Source organism: Falco biarmicus, chromosome 2 (assembly GCF_023638135.1).
Source record: "Falco biarmicus isolate bFalBia1 chromosome 2, bFalBia1.pri, whole genome shotgun sequence".
Classification (NCBI taxonomy): domain Eukaryota; kingdom Metazoa; phylum Chordata; class Aves; order Falconiformes; family Falconidae; genus Falco; species Falco biarmicus.
In genome coordinates this window covers 53,930,294-53,955,679 of record NC_079289.1, presented here as the reverse complement: position 1 = coordinate 53,955,679, position 25,386 = coordinate 53,930,294, and the positions used below count along the sequence as shown (strand labels likewise).

Here is a 25,386-nt window from a genome sequence, read left to right as displayed (position 1 = left end):
GAGTTGCTTAGCTTACTGAAACTATTATTGAGAATAATATAATTGCTTTCATATGGAGAACATGCTGGATATTAAAGGGCTCTTTAACAAAAAAGACGTTCACATGCAGTGTGATTACCTACTGGATCAAATTATCAAAGAAAACAATGGGTACATTATCTCCTCCTGACAACTTCAAACCAAAATTGGACACCTCTCCAGAAAACAGTTTTTGCTAAATTTTACTTATTAAACTCAATATAGATATAAAAACATAATGTTTGACTAGATGTTGTCTGGTATACACTGATACACCTTAGTGAAAGATTTTATCACAGCTCAGACAAGGCTCCAGCTGTCAAAAACTACAAGTAAGAAATTACATTAGCAGGTTTGTGGGAGAATAATACACTTTTCTCACATGCAGCTGGTGAAAGTGGTAGTGACTCCCCAGAACTTACAGCTGGTCTTCAAAAAGTGCAAACTAGCTACATGCCACAGAGTTATGCATTAGTACTATAGTGGAGAAACACATCCAAACTGACACAGGGAGTATTGTAAATATGTGTCTTAAAATATCTGGATTTCTGTATAAACAGTAATGGTCACAAGAAGAATAATTCAGCCTTGAAGGCTTGACCTCATTTAGCATGTATGTCCTTTCAAATTCACAGTCCAGAAAATGTACATTAACACTACAGCTCTAAGTGAATGAACACTTGTAGTTACTACAACAGAAAATAGGAATTTACTTCCTTGTTCTTATCACATTTAATCCATCTCATAGTATTTCTTTAATTGCCTTTTCTCCTATGTGGATATTTCATTCCCTGGAACATTCATTCATGTATTTTGATCCACAGGATTTTAACACGAATAAAAAAAGATCCTGTGTATTTTTTACTAGTCTAGGAATAATTTCTAATTCGGAGGGCAGCTCTACAACCAATTTTTGCAGTGTGACTGAATCTGCATAGTGCACAGTAAGACTAATAAAGTTAGGATGCTAGATTCAGTAAAAGTCACAAAATTAACTGACTAGGGGAAAAAACTTTAACAGAAATAATAAAAAAAGAATGCATCTGTTAAGGTGTGATTGTGAATAAGTGGAAAATGAAAGTACGTGGTGATTGCAAGAAATCAGATATCCCTGACCTAACAAAAAAATATTTAATGGAATACTTAAAATATGCTAACCACAAAATGCAGTAAGGATAAAAAAGAAAGGTCAAGTTCTCTACCTATTCATACTCATCACCATAGCGTATAAGCTCGTTCTAGGTCCTCATGATTTCTGATGTCTGATGCCGATTTTTTTTTTTGTTTTATCTCGCACTACTCCCTTATGTTTAGCAAAGCTTGCAACTTGTTTATAATTTTAAGAGTACAGATATTGACATGAATTGCCTATTTATTAATTGATAAGAATCCACCTATCACTGCTTCAGGGTAAAGTCTCTTTGATTTGACTTACAAAGATAAAGGCAAATACCATGCAATTGTTCTCAGGTGAATTGCTAAGTTATTTAACATCACAGTAACTACAATTTCAAGTGCAGATCCGTATTATCCACAACATATTATCTTTTCTCTCACTAGCAACAGTAATTCCAATGTGATGACAAAAAGTTATGCCCAGATGTATCGTATGTGATCCCTCTTATTTGATTGTAGAAGCCTCCAGTGTAGACAACTACATCTGAGCAAGTCATTTTAGACCCTGCAGAATCAATGGAAACAGGCATCTCAGCTTCTATCTAGCAGAACTAGAACTCACCTAGAACTGAGCCTTTTTTGGAGAAGGGAGAGGGCAGAGGATGGGGGGGGTGTGTGTGTGGAATGTTGGAAATTGATGTTAAAGTCAACCTAAAGTGTTTGACAAGTTCCACCTGTCACTCTGAAAAACCGGTATTCATGGTAATATACTTTTTCCTCTTTAGTCGGTACCTCAAGTACAGACCTCTACAGAAAACCAGAAAGCTCTTATACATAATAGGGTGGAAGCACACACATGAAAAATATGCCAGTATCACTCAGTCTTCCAAGTTTTATATACACTGGAAGCTCTTCATAAAGCTAAGCAAGTTCAGATATAAAACAGTTGATCTGGCATCAAATAGGGGTTGGGGTACCTAAACAAAGACCAGAGCCACTTCAAGACTGCCTCTGCACCAATGAAGGAAGAGAGGCATCCTGGAGAGCAGGTAGCTTTGGGTGGTCCAAAGCTCCAAAGCACAGGCCCTGGCCACCCACTAGCTGGTGACCTCTATGGCATCAGCACTTAATTTTCATTTTTTTGTTCAAAAGTGTCTGAGGTATATCACAGCCAATTGCAGTGCCTTTTCATAGTATATAACAGAGCATGTGTTATGACAGTAATGTCTGAGGTCTATGTAGGGTGAAGACAGCCAAGCTTACTACAGTCTCACCCAAATGGCCTTTAGGGATTGGTCTCTGTGATGAACATTCTCAGAGAGCACAACATAACACGACTCAAAACACTACCAGAGAAAATACTAACACTCAGACAACACAGGTAAATAACAGTCTCAATCTTCTTTCCAGGCTATATGTCATATAGCAGTACAGACACAGCTCAAACAAAAGCTAGGGAGGATGAACATAAGCCAAAGATCACAGTATTTTCACCTGGGTGCTGAAGGCATGGCCATGGTGTGATCGCTCATCTCTGTGACCATGTGTGAGTATGTGTCTGAGTTGCACCTCTCCCGTACAGAGAATTGTCAACATAAACCCACCCTTGTGCTCTCTAGATGAATGATGCTTCTTTTTGTTTGAAAGCCTGCAGATTTCGTATTTCAGTCATTTGGTACAGTTTTGTTTGCAAAGAGCTGAGAGCTGGTGCATTTGTAAGCAGCAGAGACTTTTCTTGGTTGGGACAACAGACACCTAGAAGGAGATGCCACATCTGGATCAAAAAGGATGTTTACAAGAGCAGCTAGTATAAACATCTGCCTATCCGTTTCCCTTGCTTTTAATATCTCTCTAGAAAAAGGCTTCCCTACACCACTAGCTCCCTCTGGGGCGGGAGCCATCTTTCTTACTCTTCATTTGTAAGAAATAAAATCTGAATACAATCTTATGAAAACAAAGACACCTAAAGCCAAGCAGACTCAGGTACTACATTACTAATGATTATTACAAATCTGCTGATAGTCACATTACGCAATATACCTTAACTAAGGACAACACATGTATGCTTATTTACTGATACAATGAAAATATAAGAACTCTTTTATATCCTGATGCAAAAAGTGAAGATACTTAACATATATATGTTCAAAAGCTTCTGCTGTCCAAAAGCTCCCAGCACAGAATGTCTAGAATATATGTGAACCAAGGTAGATAGGAAAGACTTACAAGAAAACAAATGTATAAAACAGAAATAAAGTCAAAACAAAGAACTGCAGCTACTTGAGCTAATTTCTAAATATATATAAGGTTATAGAATAATAGCCACTTCTGAGATATTTCTGGTCACCTACAAGAGTAAAGAAACATCTTCCTTTTTCCTATGATTCATAACTGTCTTCTGAATTATTACTTATCACCTTAAATCTGAATATTTATATTGAATAACCCAGATCTCTATTACCTTTAAGCTTAGATAGATGCTAAATTTCAAAATCTTCATCTTCAGATGGATGCAGCTTTGAGGGGTAGAAGAAATACTTTAAATGAAACATCAGTCATATCTTCCATCACTGTAACTTCAATGCACCTTAGTATTTATTCTCAGTTTAAGTTCTGCTGAATTTCAGAGTTCAGTTCAGAAATTCTATAGTAACTTATAGATCTAATTTGTGGATCACTCACATTTTATACTAGAATTGTTGCTGTCTACTGCCTTAAGATAAATTCGTATAATTAATTCGTTTAATTAATAACACAACTATATTTTCAGTCTGTACTGTATGGAACTCAGGCAACAAATCTGCAAAGGAATCCTTATGAAGCAGAATATAGTTCTGATGCATTTACTTGATTATAAATATTCAATATAAATTATACTATACTCAGAAAAACTATGTAAACCTTTTAATTAAAAACATTTTAGCATTATTTATACAAAGCACTTGAAGTGGCAAGACTTCTGCTTCCCTTACCTGAACTTGAAAGTAGCCCATTTGATTTATTGTAAAACAGATGTGGTTAATAATTACATCTTGGGATGCATGTGAGTATCTATTATAATATGAAAGATTGAAAAAACAAAAGTTATGACAGACCTGTAATCACAGCTGCCTTTTTATTATAAGCACTGGAAGTAGCTCGAAAGCACTGTGACTTAGGCTATGGTTTCACAAGTCTTTGGCTGCAGTACCAGACAGGCACACAACTGTTTGTGCAGCTGCTCCATGAAGCAGATCAGGGGAAGTATCCAATTTAAATATAATAAAGAAGGAAAAATTATCCAACACTAGTTTCCCACTCTAGTTCACAAAGCAGCCACAAAAGTGGTTGGGCTACTACAAAGAGCAGAGAACACAGCACATGCTGTCAAAGAGGCAGGAGTATAAAGCAAAGAACAGGACTAAGTTAAAGTTCATATTGATGCTAAAAATAAATAAATAGAAAATTAAATAGGGCTTTATGAATATCCATTATCAAAACTGGTACTTAACTGAACAACTGCCAGACAAAGCTATCCTACCCTGTTTCAACAGAATACTATTCCTCAGCTTAAATGCTTCTGATACAAATCAATGACAATGAAGTGGAGCAAGTCAAATGAGACAAAACTAACTACTTATGTTAAAAGACATTTCCAATACTCTGCTGACTCACAAGCCTTTGAATGTATTTCATCCTGCCAGTGCCACAGATACTTACAAGGTAAGGAGGTATTATATGCAAGCATGGAAACTGAAAATAAAAGCCATGTTTACAAAAGGATGAAACCCACACTGACTTCAGCGTTGGAACCTATATTAAATAAGGAAGTCAGGACTGTAGGGCATCCCACAAAGCCAACAGAGAGCAGCAGGTTCCTAACTGAATCAGCTGAACCTCTATTTGCACAAAGAGTCTGAATATAGATGTTAGAAACCAAAATACTTGAAGACAGTGAGTAGGTCTCTTAATACCCAAATTTACAATGGCAACCCAATTCCTACTGAAATTGATGGGACTTGATACTTCAATTCATATTGTCTAACTTCAGGTACCACTTGAAGCACTGAGGTAGGAGATGAAGAACTAGGCTGATCTTTCTCTACAAGTAGCTTTCTCTCACTGTTGACTACAAAGCAGCCCAGGAAAGCTAAGGTTCCTAACTTAGGTATCCAAGTTAAGCAGAAGGAGGGTGGGTTTTGATACCTTTGTGGATTTAGCCCAGCCACTCAAAGGCACCCCACTTAAGTACAGACAGTAAGGACTCTAGTGGCCCTAGGCTCTTTCTGTTGTTAATAAAGAAAGGTATCCCTCAGAGTCTGACTTCAGTGCACTGCATTATCCTTTCTCTCCACACAATATATGGGAGTTTAAAACACCTAATTTAGGGCATAATTACTTCTAGTAAATTTTCTAAAACTTACAATCACTAGGTATGAGCAGACAACAGTAAGAGAAAGGTACCTTTCAATGGAAAAATCAAGATTACTTGTCTCAGAAAAGCCTTTCAGCACATCCACAAGATGAATTAATTACCTCAGTGATTCCACCACTCAGCTGTCGTGAGTGATTCAATGCCAAATCATCATACTATCAAACCAATTTCAGTGAGGTGTACCCTCCACTTTACCACCTTTCAGCTGAAAAAATACAAATCCTGGACTTCAAAGTCTTTACACATTCAGTGTTTGAACAGGAGGGTACGACAAAAACCTATTCTTTCTACTAGGGCTTTTTTAAAATAACAAAAAAAAAAAAAGATATAACCTGAACACAACCATGTATGCTGCAAAAACTCCCACTTTTTCTGTACCAGAAGAGACAATATAAATTGAACACTGCTGGATTACTGTGCTTGTAGATTCAGAGATACAGTAGGAAAAACTGTTCAGCTATAAATGTTCCTCAGACTACTTCTTCAGACTGATATTACAGGCATTCAATGCAAATAGTTTTAACTTTTGAAGCAAATGTAACCACAATGGTTTTCTTTATTCCTCTCGAAAGAGCAGTATTAGAGAAACCATATAAACCATTACATGCAAACTTTCATGGTTAAGAGAGGTTTAAGTGGAAATTTTATAAAGAACAGAGAACGTTGGTTTTCACTTTCATGTACTTGTAAGTGTGAATTAAAGGGTCAAAGGCAGGAGTAGAAATTCTCATAATACTTTCCTTGTGAATAACAGCTGAGAAGTCTGAAAAGCAAACTAATTATTGCTCAACTTCCACACCATCAACAAAGCTGTCTTGTGAAAGTGCAGCTATAATCTCGGTCACCTGTTACGTATGATCAAGTTAGTTTTGACTGAAATGCTCTCATAGTCTAAAAAGAGAGCTCTTTATTTTCTTTAAAGAAAATGCTAAGCACCTAAGAAAATGCTGTTTCTTTTGACTTCTAAACGTTATTGAGAGAGGATGCAAGAAAAGGCAACCATAAGTACTGCCACCAGAACTACCTAAATGATGAAACAAAATGGTGTTTATTTAGAAAAAAAAGTACATTGAAACAACAAAAATACAGTTACACTACTGTGAGTTTCTGATACCTCAACACTAAACTTTAAGAACCTGTGATTCTATTACTACATAAGGCACGTCAAACAAAATTCATGTTTCAATTCTTGATCCACATCAAGGCACTGTCCAACCCTCCCCTTGACAGGATTTGAATCTGGCTCCTAGGTATTTTAATGAGCAACAATATCTGGAAAAGGAAAACTTCCTAAAAATATCTGACTAGGTATCAGCCTGTCTGTGCGATGCTACCTCTGACATCAAATCTCTATTTGCAGGTACCAAAATACCTTCTAGAAATTATGGGCCTTTGACTGCTGGCATCTTAACGAGGCAAAACAAATGTGTAACTTCAGGAACCACCATAGAAGGATGACACTGTATTATATATCTTTCTTGTCCTTCCTTGAGAAGCCAGATTCCTGTATGCATTACAGTAAACTATAGACTTATACTAAGCTTTCATGCCTGCCAAGTAAAGAATAGCTTATTCTCCCAGTCTCATTGCATTCAGCTAATTCCTAAATATCTGTGTTAAAAATGCTATTATCCATCAGTTCCACTGCCATCAACACTACTGTCAATATAATCTCCTTAAAAGCAATTTGAATGGGATTCAGCTATCTAACATTGCATACAGTGCCACTGGAAGGGCCCCAAAATATCTGTTGATAGCCAGGAAGACATGGCACAGGATCCACAGGAGACCTGCGCTTCTCCAGAAGAATCCTTGAGGCCAGGTGAGAAGTTCCAGGTCACCAGATATAGTATTAGATATTTGTGCTTAGGAAATAAAATCACAAAACCTGCTTTATTTGTCTAATATACAAGAACAGAACAGCTCTGCTTTTAATACTACCAATTTTAATCTCAGAGTCAAATGAAAGTATTAACTAAAAATAAACAAAATAAAAATAGATATAGAAAAGAAAGTTAAGAGCGTAAGAAGGAACACCACATAAAATCAGACAGGAAATGTACATGCATGAGCAAGAAAATGAAGTATTCAACTTGAAGAAGTACAACTGAGATAAAAAAATGAAAGTACTTAAAAAAAGAACCAGGACTCCTCATGCTCTGTGAGTGGGCTACGAACTGTTATCTTTTTGTGACTGGAGATGTCTTTGGTCCTCCCATATTTTCTGCTGAGGAACTCAGCACATCTATCAAAGGCATTATCAAGGAATCTCTCTAACCTTAGAGTTACTACCACTTGTTTCCTTGGCAATATAATGGGCTTTATATTTGCAATAGATTTATTTTCAGAAAGTGGCGTAAAGATGACGCAGACAGACCACAACCTCTTTCTAAAAAAAAACCAAAAAAAAACCCCAAAAAAAACCAACACAACAACCTTATCGTTAGAAACAAAGGAAAATTATCACAACAAAGGGTCTGTACACACACTGCAGTGTTCTCCTGAAGCTGGATATGCCAGAGTTTCTGAGGACAGCATTTAGGAAGGAAGTTTAATCTTCCCTTAAGAACACATTTCTCCCTCCAGCTTAGCAACTAGCCTTTCAATCACTTTTTAGCTCATTGTTCAAGCACTCCTCTTTGCAGGGGCCTGGCTTTGTCCTTAGCCAAGCCAGTTGTCTGTGGCCTCCTCAGGCAAGGAAGGATATGGTATCTGTGCTGTACACAGAAAAAAAGCAGCAACAGAAGAGATCTGGATGTCCATGTTGTTACAATACCAAACACCTAAAACATGGCTTGTTTTCTTGAAGATACGTTAAAACCAAGACAAATGGATTAACTCTTTGCACGCATCACTCAGAGGAAACACAATAAAATGATTAAAAACACTCAAAAACCTAAATATTGATTTAAAAAAATATTTTTTTCCTGAATCCCAAATTAAGGGATAAGTGCTCTGTGCCCCTCAAAGTCATCTTACAGTTCCCTATGACCACTGCCAGCTCCTTCTCATACATTAACCTTCCTTTTCATCTTTCTACGTGCCCATAGGCCTCACAGACCTTTCCGTAACACCTGATACATACATATATATATATTTATATAACCACTGTCACAGCTGTGCTCTCCCAAAATGACAGCTGTCATGGCAATCAGTCCTGTGGTTTCTGAAGCTTATGATACTTAGATTCTTCTGTGAATTTCCTTTTAAAAAATTCCTTTGGTTTATGATAAGCTAAGCCAAATCCATACTTAGTCACAGGTCTGTTCTGAAGAGCTAGTGCCTGGACCAGGGATATGATGGTTTGCTCTTAAGGAGTCTTGCACATACAGTGTCATGCTAAGAAAAAATCTGCACTCAAAAGGCAATCCAACAGGGTAACTCAACTCTTCCAGCACTGCTACAGTCAGTTCCTGACTCTCTCTGTTTTAACAGACAGTAAATTCAGTTATTATTAAAATCCATTCCAAGCTTAACTGATAGGTTTTGCAAATCCTCCATTACTAAAGCCTACCAGAAGACAGTTCAGCTATAAAGATGGACCAACTTGTGTATGTCTGGCTGTGCTTCACCAGTCAAACTATCATAGTGCGTAAAAGACACATGCTCCTCAAGCATCAAAATACAGAAATAAATCCCTTCCAGTTTCTTCATTACGTTTAAAAGGCATGTCTGTTCTGAAGGGAACCTCAGCTAAGGGGTTTCTGTCCCTTTTGGACCCCAACCATCAACTTACAACCTACATAGGAGTTTGCACAGTGGGTCTATCTCTGCTGGGTTAGGAGACACCAGACAGTAAAAGAAGTTCCCCGCTGGGCCTGCAATCTTAGCAGGGCAGAACAGGTCTGTGTCTGGTTTCCTCTTCCACAAATGCCTAGGGAGAACTAGAGAGAAGGAGCCCTGGCATCAATGCATGCCAGAGTGGATTGGGCAGTTAGCGCGGACTTGGCAGACGGGATGGAAAGAAACCATGCAGGGGACTGCTGGAGCCAAAGCAGTGATGGCAGTGGCACGCTACAGGAGGGGTCTGCCAGTGCAGGGAACATCCTCAGAAGTCAGAGCTAAGACTATGCACAACTCTGCCACAGCAGAGTCCCTGGCACATAGCCTGCCAAACCATGGACTGCAGAGGAGGCAACCAAGGGGGTTACAGAGGGACAGTTACACAAGGGACCTTTTACTGAGTCATCTGAACCCCACCCCTATGTTTAGGTATGCTAGCACAGTCAGATTTTGTGCAATCACCAACGACGTTATGGAAAGATTCACTTCCTCCAGTTCTGAACCCTTAAAAGCATAAAACAACACAGCAATATTAGCTATAGCTGAGTCTAGGCTACACAGTTCTGGCTAGCCTTTCCTCACATGAAAGGTGCTCCGGTCCCTTAATCATCCTTGTGGCACTTTGCCAAAATCCCTCCAGTACATCCATGTTTCTCTTGTACACAGGAGCCCAAAACTGGCCACAGTACTCTCCAGGTGTGGCCTTACCTGTGCTGAGTGGAGGGGAATGATCAGAATCCTTGACCTGCCAGTAACAGTCCTCCTAATGCAGCCCAGGAGGCTGCTGGTCATCTTTGCCACAACACCTCACTGTTGGCTCATGTTCAATTTTCTGCCCACCAGGAGCCCTAGGCCCTTTTCTGCAAAGCTGATTTCCAGCTGGTCATCCCCCAGCACGTCCTGGTGCATGGCATAATTCTTCCCCAGCTGCAGGACTTGGCATTGGTCTCTGCTGAACTTCATGAAATTCCCATCAGCCCATTTCTCCAGCCTGTCCATGTCCCTCTGGATGGCTGCAAAATCCTCTCACATATCAGCCACTCCTCCCAGTTTTGTATCAGCAGCAAAACTGAACTCTGCACCATCATCCAGGTCATTAATGTAGATGTTAACCAGGACTGGACCCAGTACGGATCCCTGGGATACACTGATAGTTACTGGCCTCCTACTAGAGATCATGTCACTGATCACCACTCTCTGGGCCCAGATGTTCAACCAGTTTTCAATCCACTTCACTAGCTGCTCATCTAGTCAATACTTCACCAGTTTTTCTGTATTCTTCCCAAGTTATTAATTCTTGTTTCCACCCTCTGTATACTTCCTTGGTGTGTTTGTATTTTACCAGAAACTCCCTGTTTATCCACAAAGGCCTCCCTGTTTATCCACAAAGGCCTCCTGGCATTTTTGTCTGACTCTCTGCTTCTTGGAATGAACTGCTCCTGAGCTGGGAGGAGGTGATCCTTGAATATCAACCAGCTTTCTTGGGCTGTCTTGCTTTGTTCCCTCCAGGGTCCTATCCCCTCATGTAACTCTGTTTTTATTACAAGATACTATCCTAATCTGTGAAAAGAACATCACATTACAGAACATAAGGGCAGCAAATGGTACAGCTTTAATGCTATGCACAGGGACATGGTTAGTATGCTGTAGAAGCACTGGCTTAGATAACTGCTTACACCTGGGTACTGCGTATGCACCTCAACCAAGCAGGGTATCTCCCCACGGCCAGAGATCACTCTGCCCAGAAGATGCACTTACCAGTGTAGGTTTACTTAACAGCTCACACTGACTGGATTCATATGGTGCGCCCTTCTGCTGAGTATTTACTCTGTGAAAGTGGATACAAAGTGACAGCAAAAGAATGCCACTAACACTGCATCTCCCTAATAAATAGATAGCAGTGACTTCTAAAGTTTAAGGTAATGGAAAATCTAGATGCAGGCCGCAGAGCAAAACAGCACATTTTTCACCAGAATGTGTATAAGCTCTGAAGGTTTTGAGTCAGAGTAACCACTTCTACTTTCGCCTGTATTATTATGGGAACAAAAGCAGGTTAGCAGCTTCTTTTTTTTTTTGAGAAATTACATATGCTTTGACTTAAACTTGACATGCTGTATTTAGAATGGGTTTCTTGCTTCATTTTGCTAGAACATCAAATAGACTTTTCTTGGTCTTGCGAATTTTCATTTCAACTTTTCAGGAAAATGTTGTAATGCTGTTCTCATACTATATGAGATTTTACATTTTCAAATTATAAGTCAAAAAACTGTCACTTGTTCCTAATTCTCAACAAACACAGTGAGAAGATGCCATGGTTGGCCTTCTTTCGGTGTTACAGAAGATACCTGCACGTAAATGGACTAAGTTAGGGAACTACTACTTACAGCTTCCAGCCGTACTGTTGGTTTCACTGACATCTAAAGTTAGATGATGCAGAGGAGAGGAATCATAGTCTCTAAAACACAATCAGATTGTATTTTCTTCAGGTTACATAAGCAGTCGTGTCCTCATTTGAAAAGCAAAACAGAATTTTCCAGATTCTTCATAACCACCAGCTGATTAATTGGATACACTGAATTCTCAATTGTCTTTGACTTCCCCCTTTCCTTCTGACGCTTACAGTGATTTTAGGTTGTAATCTCCTCAAGAAAGGACTGTTAGTTATGGCTGTATGCTGCGCAGATGAGGGAATTGAGGGTGTCATGGTCTACAGAAAAGAAGAAATGAAAAAGACTACACCTATTTCCCCCTTTCTTGCTGCTTCTTTCTCCCTAATGCCTCAATTCTATATTCTCTCATTACTGCTCTAAGGTTTCGCTTTTTAGGATTTTTCATTTTTGGCTTGTCTATTTGGTTTTTTTAATCCACTCCCCAATTGACTGCCTTGATCAGTACACAGGGATAAGCTGATGCTTGGATATTTTTTAAAGATCTTTAATCAACATGGATTTTTTATTTATTTATGTCACTAGTATAAGTGCTCTTGATTGGTTTTATAAGAGGAGTTGAGTCTTAAGAAGATATTCAAAAAGCTTGAGCCTCAGTGCATCTTACCAAATCTGCTCAACAGTATGCTCCTGTTCCAGTTGCATTAGGTACCATAGCAACTGCAGAGAGGGGAGCTGACTATCAAAGAACTACTTCAGCTAGGGAAACAAATCTGTAGCTAGAAGCAAGAACAAACCTATGATCATGACTTTTTTTCACCCTACTACCTTGTCTGTTCTGTATCTAATACCAAAAATGTGACGCTCCTGAAGCGCAGAAATTTGAATTGTAATTTTTGTTATCTTTTCCCCCTCAGGCTCCAGTGACTGTTCTATAATAGTGACATCATCTAAGGCTTTAATATCACTTTGTCCCTTTTTAAATTTAAATATATACTATATAAAGTTTATGTAACTGAAAACTGTTAATCTAGGTGTAGTCACTGGAGTTACTTCATTTAAAATAAACATATTTGATCTTATTCCCTTTGACCATTATGGGACCAAATGCCTCTACCTCACATGTAGATACTAGATGCGGACATCTGCAGTCTGAGAGAGTGAACTTGAATCTTTTGCCCAAAATAATGTGTCATTTCCTTTTGTCGTGGTTATACAGGACACCCTCCACAGGATCAGCAGATACGACAGACGACAAACAGGACTAGCACCACCTCTCTCTAGAGGTAGGCCTGGAGGACAGACAGGAAACCCTACAACAGCTAAACCAGCACTAGATAGATGCCTGTTGAGCAGCTGAATCAAGCCCTGAATCACCTCCCAATTATTTACTGTTAACACCTTTGTCTCTGGGAGGGTCACACTGCACTGTATCACTAACCTGTTTTGTTCTAATGCAGTTACCTTCTCTTCTCCTCATGGTTCCCTTCTCACTATTTCATCTTCCACATTCTTGGCTATTGTGTCTTACAGCAACACAGCACAGAAAGAGGAAGCAAAATTAAAGTTCTTTAAACCAAAGGCGTCATTAATCTCTTTCACAGTAACGACTAAGAACAATAAGTGCAGGAAGGGCTGTCTTTAAATCTTAAATCATAATAAATACTTATTTTTAAAAGAAAACAGCAGGTTTATGATCACCAGGTGTAAAAGAAAGAAAAAAGGCAACTTAATGAACCATTAAATATAAAATGGAAATACTTAATGAAGAATATATATCTTTCCCAAGGGGGTAGTCACCTCAAAAATTCCTTAAATACTAGCTTCTACCTGCTAACATAATAAATGAAAAGCCCCTGCATAAAAAAAATCATAGATCTTAATCCTCTGCTCTGAAGGAAACCCTTAAATTAGATAGCTATTTCCATATTTTTTTTAAACAGCAAGAATAAGTCACGAAGAATCAAGTCCTCATGGGAATGATCAAAATTGAATTTGCAGTCTCCTCTACTGTGCTCACAATCATTTACAATAAAATCAGAATGAGAAAGGGAAATTGTCTGTGGGGACCACTGAGCCAGGTAATAGCTTCAGTACAGCACAGTCACATAGCAGAAAGCAAATTAAAATGTACATAGAATTTTAATATGGTTGAACTAGGCCTTACTTCGCTTACCAGGTTCTTGCTTGCAGCTTTTAAGTAACACACCAGGAGTGACAAAACCAAGTATTCATTGGTGATAATCAGATATTTTATGTTACCAGCGATTTGTTTAAAATAACATGAGGCTAAAACTGTGTTAAGCAAAAGCAAGAAAACCCACGTACAAACTACTGAAGTTTAAAACTGTCATGGCAAAATGGGAGCACAATGCAAAGCCATGCCATAACTTAAAATTTCTAGTCCCATTCTGTATATCTACAAGCCTTGCAAACTATAACTACATTACTCCATCTTACAAATCATAAAGATCTTGTTGGCACAACATAAAGAGCAAGGAATAGTTCAAATAATTAATTATGTTTAGACACCTAACAATAAATAAATGTATTTATACATACAAAATGCATTTTACACAAGCACAGAACAAAGACATGCTGTACTTCAGTATCAAAACACCACATCAAATTGATTTGAAAGAACTTTTCTCAGCCAAATAATAAGCCTGATCCTGCAAAATACCTATGCTACACTTTGCACAAGTTTATCTCAGGCAAAACGAGCAGCCAGCCCACAGCTATCACAGTGGTGGTAAAGAAGGGGAACATCCACGGGAATTTCGATGCACCTCTCTTCATTCTTTAAGAGAAGTTAATTAATTGGCTCCCATTCAGCACATAATTCCTTCTTTTTAAAGTCCTGGTGACCACACAGGATCCATTGAAAAGGGCATCAAAACTGATGAAATATGGACAACTGGAAGCATATCCAGCCCAGAGTTCATACATGCCTTGAAAAACACTTGCTCTAAAGTGATTCAGGCCTGGCAGGTGAAACTATGCCAGTGCAGAGTATAGTTATAAGTGATGCAAATAATTAAAAATACTCACTGAAGCAGTGGCATGCAACCTTCCTTGGTGGCAGATGATTACCCTAACCACTGAACTACAGACCTAATTTTTCACTTTGCTTCTGACCCAAGGAATATTAAGTAGTTATACAGACCAGAACAGCTGCAAGAGGGAAGTCTAAGAATTATACACTGCGAAATAAATAACCCAGAAAACAGCCAACTCTCCTCAATAATCTGTTGGTCTTTTAGAAACTATCCAAAAACCCTACAAAAATGGCTACTGTACATGTGCTGATGGCTATGCAGCCGATCTACAGTAAATCTGTACCATTCTGTATTATGACCTGCTACGTATATGCATTTTAAATGCACTTAAAATAGTGAACATAAAACATTCTCTTCTGGAACTCCAGGATCAGCACATCTCTATCATGGCACTCCTCTAGTCTGCACAGACCTAAGTTCAAGCCCTTAATGCAAGCTGAGATTCGTACATTTATTAAAAATTGACACTACTTGTATCAACAGCTCTTTCAAAGTAGAGTTACCTACACCTACTGATGACCTGTTTAGTATTACTAAAAGTTTGTTTCATTACCACTGTTAAAATCACTATGCCACCAACTCCATTACATGACACAGCCATACTGTTTCACTTGATTCCAGAAGAACAGAAAGAAAAGTAGGTAAACATTTCCTTATTTTGCACGTAAGAAAATTGCCACATGATAACCAAAGGGGTGAACAATAGATTTTGCATTATGTGCACAGAAACTACTTGCATATTTCTACCTCTCTGGCAGGAGGGACGCAGTTTGCTCCAAGCAGTTTGCATTTACTTCATGATAAAAGCAATCACCTCCCAGTAGTTGATAGGCTGGAAACCAAATATTAGCTTATTGCTCAATAACCTGCTTGTGTTCCCAGACCTTACTCACACCCTTGAGCTACATTAGACAGGGTGGCTGTAAGATTTCAGACACTAGGGAACTTCTGAGGGCTGTTACTTTGATGTGTATAATATACACATTGGTGTACAGCTTCAGACACCTCAGTGCAGGTATTTAAATATTTTCAATTTAACTAAGTGCCTGAGCTTTCACTGCAGTCAATGGTGACACTGGCTCAGCTCAGTTGCCTAACCATAAGTTTCTAGTGACATTTGAGAAGCCCCAAGGTATCTAGCAATAAATTCTAAAATACATTTTTTTCTCCATAGGAGCAAAATTCTACTCCCAGGTTTATGGTTACTCGTACAGTTCTTTTTCTGCAGATTTCCTGGTTTAAATATCTCCTTATTGCACATCATCTACTTTTTCAAGTACAGGGTAGTTATTTACAGGAAAAGTCAGTACTAGGTTTGTTAAATTTTATAATACTTATTTAAATGTTTATTTGATTAATTCTAGTTTGATGCAATTGTAGTCTCCCTCACTTTTCCTTTTTGCTGTTTTGACAATCAGTACTAGGTTTGAAAAATTTTATAATATTTTATTTTAATGTTTATTTGATTAATTCTAATTTGATGCAACTGTAGTCTCCCTCACTTTTTCTTTTTGCCGTTTTGACAAGATGGTTTTCTAATTTAAAAGGCCACTTGAAATGCTATTAGATTCACCTGCTTTAGATGTAAACACATCTTACTTTAAAAATTCCACCTAAACCCAGACAATTTCAGTTTACTTTTGCTGGGAAAGAAAATCAGTTTTACCTCCCACAGCACCTTTGAAAATGCATTACATGATTCCATTTCTCCTAAGCAGTATGCCAGGTTCACTGACACGCAATTTGAAAAAAACTGCGGTAAAAATAAAGACTGCAAAATTCCTTGAATTTCCCATATGAAATATGTAGTCCGTAATAGCATAATGACTAAGTATGTGTTCAAGTGACAGTAGGTCTATACAACAGTTCCATTGTAAGAATAATAAATAATGGGAAAAAAAACATGTACAAATCTTTGAACAATTTCATGTTCTTTTAATACTGGAATTCTAAATTCTAAACCACATTCTAAATTTAAATCATTCTGCAAGCATCTTTATGACTGAAGCAGTCCATCCAGTTATAGTAAAGAACCATGTTATCTTCTTGGTGAGAAACTAAAGAATAAACCCTTTTTCTTAGAGCATATTACCACAGATTAAGCTTAAACCTAGTTATAACATTCAATTAATTCAGCCTTTCTTTGTAAATCACATTTTAAATCTGTCATAAGGCTGAGAAAAGTCTGTTGAGCAGTCTAGTCTAACCCCGGGCCCCAAAGCAGAATCAGTCATATCTCCAACCTAATTCTTGGCAGCTGTTACCTTGTCCAGCTTACACAGAAGTTGAATCAAAAGCATTTTAATGTTGTCACTGGGAAGTATTTCCTCATATTGAGCCTACATTTTCTTCACTACAGTACAAAACTATTGTTTGTCATCTGCTACATGAGCGAGTACAGATAATTACTTTCTTCTATGTAGTTGTCACCTATTTTTTTTTAAGAAATAGCGTAATTCTTCCCTGTTTCTCATTTTAAAGGGGATAGGGTTGTCCATTGGTTTAGGTTATATGTTTAGATTTCAAAGCATATTTTTGCTCTCTTTTTTCCAATTGGTCCATGTCCATCTTCAAGTAAACTACCCAAAACTGAACACGGTTCTCCAGTTTACCAGTGCAAAACAGAAAACTTTCAGTTCACAAGTCTCTGCTGTCTTTCTGTTTAAGAACACTACAACAGTTGCCTGTCTCACAACAGCATGAAACTGCTGACTTTTGTCAGCTTTTGATCTATCTTGATCCGTCATTACTCCCAGAACTTTTCCTACTGAATAGATCCATTGCAAGTTATCCCCCAGCCTGTTATGTTTTCCACTGTTTCTCCCCAATTAAACGTAGCACTTTGCATTTTTTCCTACTGAGCAACACATTTTTCAGACTTTCCCTCCAACTTGTCAATATTGAGTTCTGTCTTTCAACAGGACTTGACTTCCTGACTTCTTTTTTTTTCTTGACAGAATAAAAATATTGAGTGAAAACTTTTCCATATGTACTTGGAAAACCTGGAAATCCAAAGGCTTCAGAAAATGCTATCTTTGAAACAACACCAAAAATTCATTCAAAACTACCAATTTTATACTGGCTACTTCTGTTGGAGTTCAGTGTTCTTTCAGACGCCTACATTACACAAGCAAACAGTATCCCAAAATTTTCAGAATAAGCAGGAAGCAGGCATCCACAGTTCTCTGAAAAGGCAAACTTTCCATAGCCACTGCTCCCAAGGGAATGATGTTTTAAATTTGTACTTCAATTTTTTTCTAATGTATGAGCACTATCTAAAGTATAAAATTTCAAAATTAGCATGTCTACATCAATCACTGTTACACAGATGTAAACCAAAATATTTTTTATCTGGGTACTAACAAAAATATGATTATGAAAAAATCTTAAGTCTTCACTGAGTATGTGAATCTGAACAGTGTACCTACGTCAGCCTAATTGTAACTCAGGTATTGTTGCAACTAGGAGAAATAATTAAGTGATTATTTAGATAGTTAAGTAAATAAGCATAGGCTGAGACAAGAACCCATGAGCACAAGTACATGCTGAAAATGTACAATTTAAGAAAAGACTGGTTTGGTGGAAACTACAGAAGCCCATTAAATGCCTCTGCATATGTACCCCAGGAATGCCTGTAGCACAGCATACATGCATGTAAATAAGTATCTAAAAGACAAGAGATACAATGGAAGTAAATCCCTCCAGAATGATAAAAGACTTTATCCATATAATAATACAGAAATAAAACTCAGGATTAATATTGGAATTTGAGGTATTAATCTGAATCTCCAGATTTCTGCACTTACAACAGCCCCTTAATGCTGTTTTATGTATATACAGACATACTGGCTCCAATTCTAATTTATACTAGCATATTATTTATCCTGCTTGTGTATTATAAAGGAATCAAAATACCATCTGAATAGATGGTTTCTGAACTTAAGGTTTGTGTAACAGTTTTGTCCTTACAGCAACCACTGGGTATAATCATTTTCCTGCATTATTAAAATTCCATACTTACTCAGTCCCATAGGGAAACACGACTGTAGCTGTGGGGAAGGTCTGCAGAGCAACTGAGAACAAGGCGCATAACTCTGGTGAACCAGAGGCATTTTTGAGATCCTCACCTCTCGATATAACAACAGAGTGACAATCAGGTCTCTTAGCATGTCCATTTTTATTTTTTTTTACTTTTAATAGAACCATTCAGTTAATTAATAAAGTTGGGATTCACAGGTATTTGGATTTCAGCGTATTTATATCACACTTGAAATATAAAGGATTATGGAGGCGAGAAAGAAGAAAATGTTAGAACTTCAAAGTAGTTCTTTGCTTTGCAAATGATCTAGAGGGCAATGTATCACTTCAAACAATGAGATACAGCAGCTCTTGCTGAAAGTTTTCTGATCTTCAAATCATCCTTCAGAAAACTTCATAAATGGAAAACAACTGAATTAGTGCCAGGGTAGATGTAGTTTTACAAGGATGAACAAATATTTCATTATTTATTATGGCTTACTATGCTACCTGAGAAAGCAGCTCAGAATATTCCAACACATTTTCTAGTTCGCACAATTTATTTTAGCTACTGACTACAACTTTATCATATTTAAATGTAGTAATTGTACTGTGACCTCAAACAATATAACAGTTTGACTTCACTTAATTCTGCTCTAGGATAAAGTGGATATTGATCTATTGTGTAATAATAAGTTCACAGAAAAACATGAAACTACATCAGGAAAACCTGATTCAATATACTCCATCACAAAGTCATTAGAATTTTCCTACACAGTATGAAAAGTGTCAGAAAACGCCGCACTCAAGAATGCAGTTTATTACCTGTTTCTTAAACAGGAACACTTGCCAAGTCCACTGTTCTGGTGACAGGTTGCCACATTAATAAATGATTCACAGTTCAATATTTTTAAATCAATTGTACAGTACTAGAGTTGCCAAATACAGTAGCATAAAGAAAAGTCCATTTTCTTTCAGACTCTACAGCCCAATTACTACCTCTAAATTTCCCATTGTTCTGGTTTCAGCTGGGAAGGAATTAATTATCTTCTTGGGAGCTAGTACAGTGCTGAGTTTTGGCTTTGATGTGAGAACAATGTTGATAGCACACTGATGGTTTTAGTTGCTGCTGAGTATTGACTTTATACTAAGTCAAGGACTTTTCAGTTCCTCAGGCCCTGCCAGCGAGAGGGCTGGAGGGGCACAAGGAATTGGGAGGGGACACAGCCAGGACAGCTGACCCAAACTAGCCAAAGGGATATTCCATACCATGAGACATCATGCTTGGTATATATACCTGCCAGGTTGGCCAGGGCGGGCAGGTCGTTGCTCAGGGACCAGCTGAGCATTGGTTGGCAGGTGGTGAGCAGCTGCATTGTGCATTACGTGCTCTTTCTTCCTGATTTTGCTCTTACCCACCCACCCACCCTCTTCATTGTAATTGTTGTTGTCATCATTGCTGTTACTGTTCTTTCATTTTTATTCTATTCCAATTATTACATTGCTCTTATCTCAACCCTTCAGTTTACACTCCTTTCCAACTCTCCTCCCCATCCCTCTGGGTGAGGGGGAGTGAGTGAGTGGCTGCGTGGTGCTTGGTTGCCGGCCGGGGTTAAACCACTGCACCAATTCAACCAGACAACATACTACTTTGTTTTATGTCATATCCTGACACTTCTTAAAGTGTTATGAGCTCTCTGTGTGGAAAAACAGTGAAATGACACAAGATCTGCTATTCTGTTGCATGGAGCTTCATCCCATTCCAAATCACCAGATTCTTAGGTGACTGTTCAATTCCTCTCCAATTTGTTACAAACCATAGGGATTTTTTTTCCTACACAAAAACTGGCACTGCATTGTGACTACACAAGAGCTGAGTCTGGTGGTGCTTGTTCCTCTTTTGTTTGGAAGTATAGATAAGGTTAAGTGTGAACTTTGAGTAACATCTAAGAAACTGTGCAAAAATGGGGGGTGGGGGGGTGGGGCAGGGCTAGGTCTAAAGGTTAAAAAAGCAATTGTTTTTATGGTTACCGCTAGAACGGAGATGTTACAGCAATCCCTGTACAGCATTCACAATCTTTTCCTCAGCTATCATTAAGATAATAAATATTAAAATGCAGTGACATGTATGAATGTTATCCTACCAAAAGAACTGTCTTGAAACATGATTATCATACACCTTAAGTTCTCTAGTCACATTTCCCAAGGGAAAAATTATTTCTTGCTCTCTATAATATATCTCCCACTTACCAGATTAAATCCTTATTTAACTTCACTCTCACCTATTCTTCTGTTCCCTTACCACTCCTCAAAGGTATTAAAAAGAAGTAAGATTCACAGTGAAAAAGACAACAGGATTTTAACAAACATTAGAAGGTGACAAAAGTATGTCAATATCTATATTTGCTCTTATATAAAGATACATGCACAAACATACTGTTAACAGACAGATCAGACAGGCAGACAGATGCCTCATTTAATGAACACAGCCATCCTAAAGTACTGGGTCATCTGAAGTACTCAGTATTTCTAGACTGTATCTAATACAGATAGAAAATACACCTCTGAATATCTCCAGAGGCATATACAGATTACTTATTTTAACTGTCTGCCTCTCCCTACTGAATATGTAAGAAACTGAGAGAAAACGTAAGTTATTTTTTCAGTTTGGATCCAGTCCACCTCCTTTAGGCCAAGATACTCAACTCCAGAAGACTTCAAAAAGAGGCAGGTGAGAACAGCAGCAAAGACCACACCACCTGCTCCCCTCCCCTCTGTACACACCCCAACAATCCCCTTCACACTTTCTGCGTAATTGCTGAGATGTCTGCCCAGATGCCAAAGTAGTAAGAGAGGTAATCACACTCCTAGCTGCACATCCCAGCCTCTGCTAAACATGGGGGATGTATAAAGACTTGGTGGTGAAGGCCAGTAGACACCCTGTCATACCATAATTCACATTGAAAAGGACCTTCAGGAGGCCTCCAGACCAAACTCCTGCATAAAGCAGGGTCAAAACTGGATTCAGACTGGGTGTAATGTCTTATTATGTCCCTAGATTTCAAACCCCAAATTACATCAGCAGCATCTTATTACAGTTTCTGAATCTGAAATCATTTAGCTTGAATTTTAATTAGCAATGGCAACTATTCTTTAAAAATGAGTGGTATGATCGACAGCATGTTTTTCCACAAATAACTACTTAAAGGTTAAAAAAGGTTTAAAATCTAAATAATACCATAATCCATGGAACATTCTCTCTGAATTATACTTCTTTACATAAAAGGAAATTAAAGACAAAAGTACTAAAGCACATACTTCAAAAATATATGAAATATGTAAGATACGGAAAATAGAAATATTTTAAAGTATATGCTTTGAAAAATATTTGTTTAAAAGCAAATCATGAAACAGAGTCAGTGGAAGAAGTAATTATTGTTAGGCTACATATTTGGGAAAGATGGCTTGTGTTCCTGCAACAAGAACTGCTCACATGTTTCACAAAAAAAGATGAAAAGCTGTAATTCTCAACCAGTCCTGAAACCATCTCTCTATAGGAAGGACGTATCATGACTAGGCTACAGAGGCAGGCTCCTTTCTTTGGGTCACTGCTTCTTGAATTCCTTTCTGCACTGTAAAATAGCATTACTGGGAGAGTGAAAAGTGCCAATGTCCCACATTAGCCTCCAAACTGGTGTTTAGGGCATCCTCCTGGACTGGCAGGCAATACAACTTCAATCTTTACAAGCTGAGAATGGCCTAGAACCCACACCCTGAATATAACTGCTCAGATTGTACCTGAGGAAAGCACAACCATTGATCCTCAAAGCCATGCGTGTGTCCCTGTCTTCCAGGGAAGACTCACCTACGGGGGAGATGTACACTGCACGCACTCTGAAAATACCCCACTGACTGAGCCCTTCAGGACTTAAAAGCAACAGAAATGTAGTTTCTGGGTCCTGATTTCACTTACCTTCACTTAAATGTCACTTAAATCCCATGCTTGTGAAGACTGAGAAATCCTGGGATTGCACAAGTATGTTATCTAGATACCTAAGGAGATTTCTGTGTGTTTTGGTTTTTTTCTAGGGGTGGGGAAAAGAGTGCAGCCCTCACTTAAGGGAAGTACAGTTGGTTACTGAGCTCTACAGGGTCTACAGCTGTAGGTCAGCAAAGCAATACAACATACTGTACTACTGTGGTGCAAAAAACAGAGTTAATATACAGAAGTTGGCAGAAAGAACAGACAGAAGACGGGGAGGGAGAGATTTCTTTGTACATTTTACCAGTGATCTCCCGATCATGACACCCACTGACAGCTGTTAGGCAAGCTAAATGGCAATACTCCCAGAAGGTAGAACACAACATTAGACAGCCTAAATTTCAAAAAGGGAAGGCTTTAAAGCCCCAGAGCCAACTTTGTTACCCATTTTACCAACCTAAGCAGTTGTTTTCATTCTCCTAGTCATTTTAGCTTCACAGGTTAAAAACAAGTCACCAGAAGCACAACTTCCTAAGCCTGTACGAAATTACCATCTTATCCTGCCCAATCAAGTGGCCATTAAGGCCATAACTACACATTAACAGACAAATGACAAGACTGCAGGGCTTTGTCATCAGCACGTGTGAAGTCTATAACCCTTTCTATCAGATACAACCTCATATTGCCACTATTTCTCACATCTTCTCAGCTCCTAACCAAATTCTGCATTAACTTACCCCTTATTATTTCAAAGAAAACTGAATGCTATGATGGTTAATTGCTAAAAGGCAATCCCACCAGCAACCCAAACTATTAGTTTATCAGGTCACTTCCTATTGTGCATTGGAACAACTGTTACTCAACCTCCAATGTTTTTTTTTCTTATTCTTAGAAACTCAGAAAAAAATTTTTATGAACTAAAAAGCTTATAAAACTAGATCCAAAAAATTAATGTCAGAAACAAACTACCCAAGTATTTCTATTAGAACAAGACAAAGAATACAGCAGGCAGAAATACTAGAATAATGAAATTTCTCCTTTGTAACACTCCAGGCAATAATTTGGCATTTTAGTGTTGTCCAAGTTAAAGAAGTTCGAGAGGAATACCAAGTTACTGGTTTACAATCAGATCAAAAAATCTTACTAAAACTGTTTATTACTTTTTCTCAAATATAATTTTTTAGAAGTCACAAATTCTAAGAGCAATGCCATTTCTAATCATCTCCATGATTTAATATCCTTCTTTGAAAGCATAAAAGCATAGAAACTATTAACAGATAAATTTTATTACATGTATCAACTAATCAAAGATGAAAAACAAGAAAAGTATGAACAAGTTTCGAAATAAGAAGCAGAAGGCCGTACCTTGAAAAGCAGCTGCATTACGAGATATTAAAAATTTTAATGGAGCACTTGATGTTTGAAGCACTTGCTGAATATCTTGCCTTGCTGCAGTCTGATACCTTTCTTCCATCTTTTTGGTACAGCATGTTGGATTTTTAGAAGTACAAACCTGGAGATCAGCTCCTACAGAAAGAGATAATTACATTGATTATTACAAAACACAAGTAGACAATACAGAAATACATTAAAAAGTTACTTTTTTTTTTTTTTTTTACATAGGTATAGACACAAAAAAGAAATACCCAAAGCTTTAAAGGCATCTGTCTGGTTACACAAAAAAACAGAAGGGGTTACTAACTAAAATTTTATGGGAAGAGTACACTTCTTACAGTTAATATTCTTCCCTGACACTGTAATCTTATCCAGCTGTGAATATTATTAACTGATGTTGGTAAAATACATCGAATATGCATTGTACATCATTGTACAAGCTGTAGATGCCCCATCCTGTAAACATTCAAGGTTAGGTTGGATGGGGCTCTGACAATCTGATCTAGTGGAAGATGTCCCTTCTCATTGCAGGGGGAGTTGGAACATGACCTTTAAAGGTCCCTTCCAACCCAAACTACTCTATGATTCTGTGATCATCTAGTATACTGAACTGCTGAGCCAGCTCATGCCTGACACTCTTGTTCATCTTAATTCTTGGTCTTTAAAAAGCTAACGACTGCTAAGTATTACAAACACACCAGTGCAAAGCCCACTCCTGACAGGTTTATAATTAATATTCTCATATTAACGTTTATATGGAGCAGTCCTAAGTTCCAGTCTAATCTCTCTTACTGTGCCTTTCTCTAATGTCTAACATTCCCATGTATCTGTCATGCCAATTTACTACTGCACTAACAGGTCAGGAAACATCCCTAGAAAGGAACACCTTTTCAAATTTTGGAGATGCTGGAATTCAAAACGGGCAATTCAGTACTGTTATAAAAGCTATCTTTTTTCATAACTATATATATAGTTACATAATGTTATATAATAGCTATATTACTGCTATTTTATATATTATTAATATTACATATACTATTACATATAATATCTGCATTTATAGCTTTATATATATATATATAACTGGAGCATAATCAAGGGTGAAAATACCTTATTCAGCTTCCTTGTTATGATGTGGTATTACACTGTATCTAAACAATGCTTTCTAAAATGCGAAAACAAACTTTTCATGAAAGAAGGAAGATGTGATAATTT

At 37.8% G+C, this 25,386-nt stretch overlaps 1 protein-coding gene across 1 annotated transcript in view; it reads right to left on the bottom strand.

Annotated features, from left to right (window-relative positions):
- Window positions 1–25,386, bottom strand: part of GPC5 (glypican 5) — a 709,869-nt gene that overhangs the window by 668,168 nt on the left and 16,315 nt on the right. The window contains exon 2 of the mRNA XM_056328672.1: window positions 24,142–24,303. Coding sequence (XP_056184647.1) covers window positions 24,142–24,303 — 162 coding nt within the window. The remainder of the gene's footprint in view (window positions 1–24,141; window positions 24,304–25,386) is intronic.